This window comes from Salvia hispanica, chromosome 5 (genome assembly GCF_023119035.1).
Source record: "Salvia hispanica cultivar TCC Black 2014 chromosome 5, UniMelb_Shisp_WGS_1.0, whole genome shotgun sequence".
In the NCBI taxonomy this organism is placed as follows: Eukaryota; Viridiplantae; Streptophyta; class Magnoliopsida; order Lamiales; family Lamiaceae; genus Salvia; species Salvia hispanica.
The window spans coordinates 8,696,422-8,704,197 of NC_062969.1; the positions used below are offsets into that span (position 1 = coordinate 8,696,422).

Genomic DNA, 7,776 nt, shown 5'->3' on the forward strand with positions numbered 1-7,776 from the left:
AGTGTCCCAGTACTAATGTGAAATTCTGGTGTGAATTAAGGCACCACCTATATCAGAGCCTTAGTTTAGGTCGGGGCATGTCACGTTTGGGATTCCGTCGATTGCTTCGCACATTCCCTGTTGTTACCACAACAATAGTAGCTAATGCATTGAAATGAAAAAAATTACATAAAAGATAGAGTTGAAAACAGAGGATTGTGGTGTTTAATTCACAAATCATCCCCTGCGCTAAAAGGCTTAGATACATAATAAGTCTCTCCATTATCCTTAATAGGAACCCTCCATCTCTCATGCCAAAATATAGCCACTTTAGACCACAATGGAAACGGCCCATACCTCTCAAACTTGGCCTTCACCGTCAACGGCAGCCACATATACCTCGAATCCCGCAAATTCGCCGGATTCCACCTATCCGCCATGAAAATGAACAACCCACGGTCACCTCCGCCCCCACCCGGCATCGGCAGCACGAAGCTCCCTTGCGAGAAAAACGTAGCCGCACGGTACTCCTTATTCGCCCCCACGCACGGGTTCCCAATAGTCTCCCACGTGCCAAGCATCGACTCGGCCTCGTGCACCAGCGCCTCGTTGGGCAGCCAGCCGCTGCACCCGGACGTGACCATGTAGTACACCCCTCCGTGCTTGAACACCGCCGGCGCCTCCCGGTGCATCCCGATCAGCGCCCTCACCGTCACATTCTCCACCTCCGTATAATCCTCACTCAATCGGCTGATGTGCATCTCTTTATTCCTCGCCGACGCGTAGATCAGGTAGGCCGCGCCGTCGTCTTCGTCCTTGAACACGGTCATGTCGCGGCTGTCGAAGCCGTTAGGCCTCGTGCCGCGCACATACGTGAACGGCCCGGTCGGGTGGTCGCTTACAGCCACCCCGGCCGCGGCCTTGCTGTACGTGGCGTCGTCCACGTGCATCCACATGACAAATTTGTTTGTTTCTTCGTTGTATATGACTTTAGGCCTTTCTAGAACCTTCGATTTGTGGAGGTCGTGCGTGGGGTCGGAGGGATGCGCGGCCAGCGCGATCCCTTCGAACTTCCACGCCCAGAGGTCTTTGGAGGAGTAGCAGGCGACGCCGATGACGTCGACGCGGGCGGTGCCGGTGGATTCAGCGTGGTAGGTTTTGCCGTTTTTGTACTCGCCGTACCAGAAATAGGTGGCGGATTTGTGATCGAAGAGAATGCCGCCGCCGTGGGCTTGGATGGGGTGGCCGGCTGTGTCGAGCCAGATTTTCTCCGGTAAGAAGAAGCGGGTGGTGGCGTTTGTGTTGGTTTTAGTTGGATCGAGGGTGGCGTACCAGGGACTGGGGAAGAAGAGGGGGCGGGCGGGGGAGGATTCGTTGAGGAATTCATCATTGAGGTTGATGGTTTGAGGGTGTTTGAGGCTGCGAGGGGGCAGGAGGGTGAGGTACTCGACTTGATCGAGCTCTTGGAAGGATAGGAGGGGGGATTGCAGCATCATCAACCTTGCTGCCTTCTTGTATTCGGCGAAGAGGGCGTTGAGTTGGATGGTGAGGAGGGCGGCCACGCCGCAGAGGACGACGGCCCAGCGCCACAAGAGGCGGATTCGGGGCCATGAAGCCATGTGTGTGAGGGGTTGTTTGTGACTTGGTTGGGATTGTTGGAGGGTTTTTAACTTTTTATAAAATTCAAGATCTAGGTTCATTATTATTTATTGGGCATGTTGAGTTAAATTTTAGTAACAGATTCCACGGATGAGCAAGGAGGATTAAACAATGAGTTCTAGTTGTTAATTTTAAAATCTCGATGCAACTTGGAGCTCAAATAATTCGTTTACTTGTTGTACCACTTGGTCAAACGGCCTTACGTTACATGGGATACATTGGACTTGATGCAACCAAGTTATAAGATTGTATAGTCACTAGGGAAAGTTTATCCGATTACAATATTTTGTGGAGCTTTCTTCATCTTTTAGCTCTAAAAACTGATTGTCTTTCTTATATAACAGTGAATAGTGGAGTATGTTAAAACTGATTAGGTTGATGAATAAAAATGATAAATTATTTTAAACAAACAAAATACATTTCTCGTGATAAGGCCACACGCGAGGAAGTCAGGCAGCATTTTGCGGCTTTATTGCAACTCCCCCGCCGGAAAAAGAGTGAAAAAAGGAGATGGAGGTGCGGGGAATCGAACCCCGGGCCTCTCGCATGCGAAGCGAGCGCTCTACCATATGAGCTACACCCCCTTCTTCGATATTTATACTCTGATTACATATTTCCTGCAACTATGATACTCCCTCCGTCCCATAAAAATAGGCCATTTAAGAAGATACGGATTTTAATGTATAATTGATAAATTAAAAAAAAGGAGAAAAAGTAATTAAAATTTTGTAGTGGATTGTGGACTATTTCTATGGGACGGACGAAAAAAAAAATATAGTCAATTTCTATGGGACGCTGGGAATATAATTAGAGATCATCATCTTTCACTGAGGCTTGTGACATTGAAAACTCTTACTAGTTTATAGTGGGAACCACTCGATATTGAGTTGTGCAAAAAAAAATTTTCATTTTTAATTTTTTTTTTAATTTGTTTTTTAGTTGTGCAAAAAATCTTGACTGCTGATTAACTCTATAATAAAAGCCCAATAAATATCTCTTTTCTTTTTCTTTTTTTGCCCTTTTGAAGCCCATATGTGACGAAACCCTCAATTTCAACAAATGAATGGTAGCAAGCCTCCCTCCACAATTTTATATGCACAAACATGATTCCTTTTGTATATTCTTTTCACTTATAGATTCACACTTAGCATGTGAGCATGCTATTCTTGACCCTTCTCTCCTATTGCAGAATAATCCGCATGTTATGGGCCTCCACACATTGATTTTTCATGCTAATCCAAAATAAATATCTCCCCACTGTGTTTGTTTGTGTGTGTAATGAACTTCAACCTTCATGACTCTTTCCTATAAATACACTCTATCAATGAGGAGGAGAAACAAGTAAAAAAAGAAAAGAAAAAACTTTTTGAGTGTTACAGAAAAAAATGGGAGCTGCAGGTGAAGTTTGCATTGGAGAATCAGGGAGAGGAATGTTTGCAAAGGTGAGAGCCAAAAACCCATTCCTATCAAGTTTTAGGAAAACTGATGAGAAAAGCCAAGAACCGAAACAACATGGCTCTCCTTCTTCATCACCAGCGACGACGACGGAAAGAAACGAAGATGCTATGCCGGAAACAATAGTTCTGTTGCTCCTTGACCGGTTCGCCCCCTCTTGAAATTCAATGTGGAAAAGGGATTAGCTCTTTGTAGAATCCAAAATGTAGCAGCAACATGTATATTTGTATAAGAATGTTTTCATCCTGTATTAATGTGTACTCTATATTGAATGAATGAATTTTCCTTTGGTCCAAATGTGGATACATACTTCTCTTGCACTTACTCTACTTTTGACACATTTGCCAGTTTATTACACACAAAAAAAACTTGAATCTATATACATTTGCTCTCTTGGATTGCATCAAAACTCGAGAAGGGCTTCAAGAGGTGTAAGCAGAGGAACTTGGATCAAAGCTCTCACTAGAATCTTGATTCATGCTTACAGTATGTCTCTCATCTTCCCACTTGAGGATCTCCTTGCCATACCTAAGGGCTTTGTCGACGCTATCTGCCTCCAGCCCCGTTGCTTGTACCACAAACAGCTTTCGCCCGGTCAGGGAATAGAACAGCCTCTTGAACTTCACACCAACATAGTGGGAGGCGCGCTGTGCCAACGAGGGATTGTTGTTGCTATTGGGATTGTGAGGGTGTTTGCTCATCACCGGGTTGAAATCTTGGAACCACTCACACTGTGATAGGGGAGTTTCATAGATCATTTCATCCAGCAGGTCGAACTTGTTGAGGATGAGAAGGAATTGTTTGTCGGCAAGGGTGGGATGAGTGATGATCCTCTCAAAGAGTCGCTTGGTCTCCAACAGCTTGTTTGATCGCGTCCCGTTTATGTCTTCGTGGTACTCAGCGTATTCTGTGAGGGAAATGCAGAATAGGACGAGGTCGGAATTTTCAAACATCTCCAGCCACTTGCAGTTCACTCCAAGGCTGTTTGCATGAACTCTGATGAGTTCACAGCTGCATTCACAAAATTTAAATAATTAAGAAAAAAATCATTTATTTAAACCAACTTGAACACTCTCTCTGCAATGTTCAAAAATCAATGCTTGGGTTTCAATTTGGATGCAGTAAATCAGAGTTCCGATGCAACACACCTCAACGGTGGCTCATTATGATCTAGACTTTCCATGTAGCCATCCTGAGACGATTTTGGAAGAGAAAACTCCATGGATGCAATTCCATTTGAAGAAGTTACGCCGTCTGCGTATAGGATATCCAATTCAGATGGCTCATAGTCCATCCGCGAAATTTCAACTGCCTTTTGATACAGAGAGAAGCTTATAAATATGTGTGGATAAAATTAAGATTGAACGAAGGATGTAGCATCTTAAAGAGAAAAGACCATATATTACGACTCACTCTATCTAAGAAGTAGTTAGCAACTCTAGGCAGCATAGGCAGCTCATTCCTCCGTCTGTAAATGGCTTGAAAAGCTTTGTCTTTCCATAGCTCCTCGACTAGAGGTGAATACTCTCGAGTAGCAGCTGGAAATATAGCATCTAAGTTGCCTGTCATCGTGATTTGCTGTAGCCAACTCGAGAAATTTTCCAGATTTCGACTGAACGAATAAGCATTCTTCTCATCTACTTGGTCAGATTCCTCTTTCACTACTGAAGGAAGACAACAAAAGGATTTAGTTATGCAAAATATAACCAAACTAGGATTCTTTTATGCAAAAATATTCTAAAATGTGTAGGACTTGCATGTATATATGTTTCATCACATTTTGTGACTAGCAAGAACACACAAATCTTTGAAATTTCGAATTCAATCTATTTTCCAAATATGAAAACTTCACATCATTTAAGAGTATCTTTGCATTTGTTAGTTTTCCAAAAGTGGAAGTGATGCTTGGCCTATTTTGAGAGAAAGGCCCTCTTTTAGGAAATACTCCTTATCTAAGAGATTACTAACTGATGTCAATAAAATAACTAACTGTATGTATACCTGAAGGACCAGGCTTGTCAGCACGTCGCCTTCTTAAATCCATTGCATCTTCTTCTCTGAAATGCTCGCGCCCCTCAAGAAGAATGCTAATGTATCTATATAAATTTCTTTGGATCATGTTTTTGATGTTTTGCTTCTCATCTTCTGAAAAGGGGACATTGTACAGAATTTTCGCCTGGACACAACAAATAGGCAAACAAACAGATTCGTCATAAAATGCACCTTAATAATAAGAGGAGTATGAAATTTCATGCAACTGAATTCAAGTTCAATGCATCAACTTGCATCGTATATATGCAGCTTTAGACATTATTGCTAATTTTGCTTCTTTTGCAACATATAAATCCAATTCACATTACAGAAAACATATTTAGCAGATCTGAGCTCAAAAGGCCAAAATAAATACAGATTTCAAACTAAAGAGCATCAAAGTATCACCAGCGACAAACAAATTGGAGACTCAATCAAAACAAGAAGATATATTCCACCACCTAAGCCTCACCTGTTTGAATATCGTACTCGTTCCAGACTGATCACAGCCTACAAGGAGAAGTTTATACATCATGTTCCGTTCTATCCTCTTTGCAACATTTTCCCTATCTCTGACGGAGTCTTCGCCAGCAGGATTAGCCCTACTAGAAGGAAGTGGCAAAGATAGAGCCATGCATAACATCTTGGCTTGTTTCTGTGACACATTTTCAGCACAGTCAATAACCATACAATAAATGCATCAATTGAAAAGAACATACAAAAATATTTGGCTTACCTTTTCCCATAATTTTGCAATCACATTATTCATGCCTTCAAGCTTACAGGATCCATCAGCACTGATCCAAAAGTGAGGCTCGCCCTCGTAGCTGATTCCAGCAGCCTGCAAACATCACAATAAACTGCTCAGCTTTCATCTACACCTTCAAAATAATAGTGCCTCGAGGAAATCCCTTACACATGACATACCCATAACAGCCAGAGCTCGCGATTGGTTATCTCCCGACCATTGATCAGCACGTTTGTTGCACCATTGCTAACATCTCGCCTAATTTGATAACCAGTCTGCAGCAGGGGACTGATAATCTGGCATGGTGGCTCTCCTTCCTGCTCATTCAGCCAAAAAGTATTACACAAATAAAACAACACACGAAATTAGCCTAAAGTCCAAGAAACAGCTCTTCCTCTCACCTTCCCCCAAAATCCAGACACCTTGTCGTACCAATATCTCCCAGGTCTAAGCTTCTTGGGAGGATTCGAGCAGCTCTGCAGCGTAACCAGCTCTTCAATTGACAATGGCTTGTCGTTCACATAGATCAGATGAGGCGGCAGCTGGTTAACCGGACATGAGAGCTCCGCGCTCATGATCTTTTTAACAGCATCGCGTGTCAGCATCTTTTTCATCATTCTTGAACTCTTCCCAAGCGTTCCCCTCTTCGGCTCATGAATACGGTGACCAATGCAGGTGTTGCACTTCCTCCCTTCCGGCATTGACCCCATTGCTCTCAGTACACACCTGCTGCAATACTTCGCATTGCACACGATGCAAACCTCCCTATCCGCAAACCGCTCTTTCCTGCTGCACCTGTGGCACAGCCCCTTCACGTCCTCCACCAACGCAGGCCTCTCTGGTGACATTACAGCCTCGTCTTGATCACTCTCCTCGGACGCAGAATCAGTCAAAGACAGGTCACGGAATGTCACAACCGGTGCTCTGCTGGCTGCACCCGAAGCTTCTGCCTCACATTCTTCTTCCAGCTCTTCGATTGAATTGCACGTGGTGGTCTCCGAGAGGTCATCATTCAACACATTGGCCTTGTTCTCCTCCCCCATCTCCTCACAATCCGAGCTCCCTGACAGCTGATTGGAATCATCACGGCCATCCGAGAACCCCATAGTGCCAGAGCTGCTGGAACTTTCACCGAACACGTTGTGTGCATCAACTGATCTCCCTTCCAACACACCTTCCTTCTCCGAAAAGCTCTCCAATTTACTCGAATAAACCCCTCTATCCCTCACAGATTCACCAACACGTGAGCCAGTACTCAATTTCCGCTCAATTGACGAATTATTTCCAGATTTATCGGATTTTCTTCCAATTGGCTGAAGAACTGGTATGGCGAGATTGCTAATAATCACGGCATTGGCAGCCACCGCCGCCGTAGGAATGCGGCGGACATCCACCGGAACCACTTGCGGAATCTCGTGGCTGAGCGGAGGGCCGCTGTACTCCACCGCGAAGGAGTACTCCACGCTGTACTCATCGTCGTGATCGTCGTTCTTCGACGAGGAAGCACCAGGCCAGAAATTCCTCAAAACGCTAGTCATATCGAGTGAAGCAATCAAAATCGGAGAATTTAGGATTTTAGGCTTGAAATCAGAAGTGCAACAGATGAATCAATCATTGACGAAGAACCATTGTCGGTTTCAGCAGGGGGAGTAGAAAATGTGTAATCTTGTAGTGTGGAAACTTGCCATTATCTAAAGAAATTGGAAATGGTGGAGAAAGATTGAAGAATAGAAATAAAATAATGGAGATTGATTGGACTTGGTTGATAAATGAAGAAGACTTGGAAATTTCGTGAGATAGGAACGAAGACTTGAAAGTGGACATGGCTGCTTGAAGACCGATTCTTCATCAAAATTTTCAAAGGCCATAATTTTCTTGATCAACGCGTTTGGATGAATAAATTT

The 7,776-nt window shown here is 43.9% G+C and overlaps 2 protein-coding genes and 1 non-coding gene across 4 annotated transcripts; all 3 read right to left on the reverse strand.

The window, feature by feature from the left end:
- Positions 1-150: 150 nt before the first annotated feature.
- LOC125186189 lies at positions 151-1,658 on the reverse strand. Its single transcript, XM_048082535.1, has one exon. It carries the CDS (start codon positions 1,596-1,598, stop codon positions 210-212), a length of 1,389 nt encoding a protein of 462 aa, XP_047938492.1. The 5' UTR covers positions 1,599-1,658; the 3' UTR covers positions 151-209.
- Positions 1,659-2,149: 491 nt separating this feature from the next.
- Positions 2,150-2,222, reverse strand: TRNAA-CGC. The gene has a single exon. It is a non-coding gene; the product is annotated as a tRNA-Ala (tRNA).
- Positions 2,223-3,000: 778 nt separating this feature from the next.
- On the reverse strand, positions 3,001-7,692 carry LOC125188510 (extra-large guanine nucleotide-binding protein 1-like). Of its 2 annotated transcripts, none has more exons than XM_048085382.1 (8): positions 6,274-7,692; positions 6,052-6,189; positions 5,861-5,965; positions 5,597-5,779; positions 5,095-5,269; positions 4,507-4,754; positions 4,242-4,405; positions 3,001-4,104 (listed from the first exon to the last, which is right to left on the reverse strand). In XM_048085382.1, the coding sequence occupies exons 1-8, from the start codon at positions 7,408-7,410 to the stop codon at positions 3,516-3,518; spliced, it is 2,739 nt and encodes a 912-aa protein (XP_047941339.1). In that variant the 5' UTR covers positions 7,411-7,692; the 3' UTR covers positions 3,001-3,515. The 2 variants fall into 2 exon arrangements, with proteins under 2 accessions (XP_047941339.1, XP_047941338.1); XM_048085381.1 differs by having other exon boundaries at positions 4,507-4,757; positions 6,274-7,691.
- Between the last annotated feature and the right edge of the window lie 84 nt (positions 7,693-7,776).

Bases quoted from the DNA above. Each gene is read 5' to 3' on its own strand.
- LOC125186189 (XM_048082535.1), bottom strand. From the start codon at position 1,598: ATGGCTTCATGGCCCCGAATCCGCCTCTTGTGGCGCTGGGCCGTCGTC.
- LOC125188510 (XM_048085381.1), bottom strand. From the start codon at position 7,410: ATGACTAGCGTTTTGAGGAATTTCTGGCCTGGTGCTTCCTCGTCGAAG. The intron at 5,966-6,051 runs GTATGTCATGTG...TGATGTTTGCAG, and splicing joins GCGAGCTCTGGCTGTTATGG to GCTGCTGGAATCAGCTACGA. The intron at 5,780-5,860 runs GTAAGCCAAATA...AATGTGTCACAG, and splicing joins TTGCAAAATTATGGGAAAAG to AAACAAGCCAAGATGTTATG.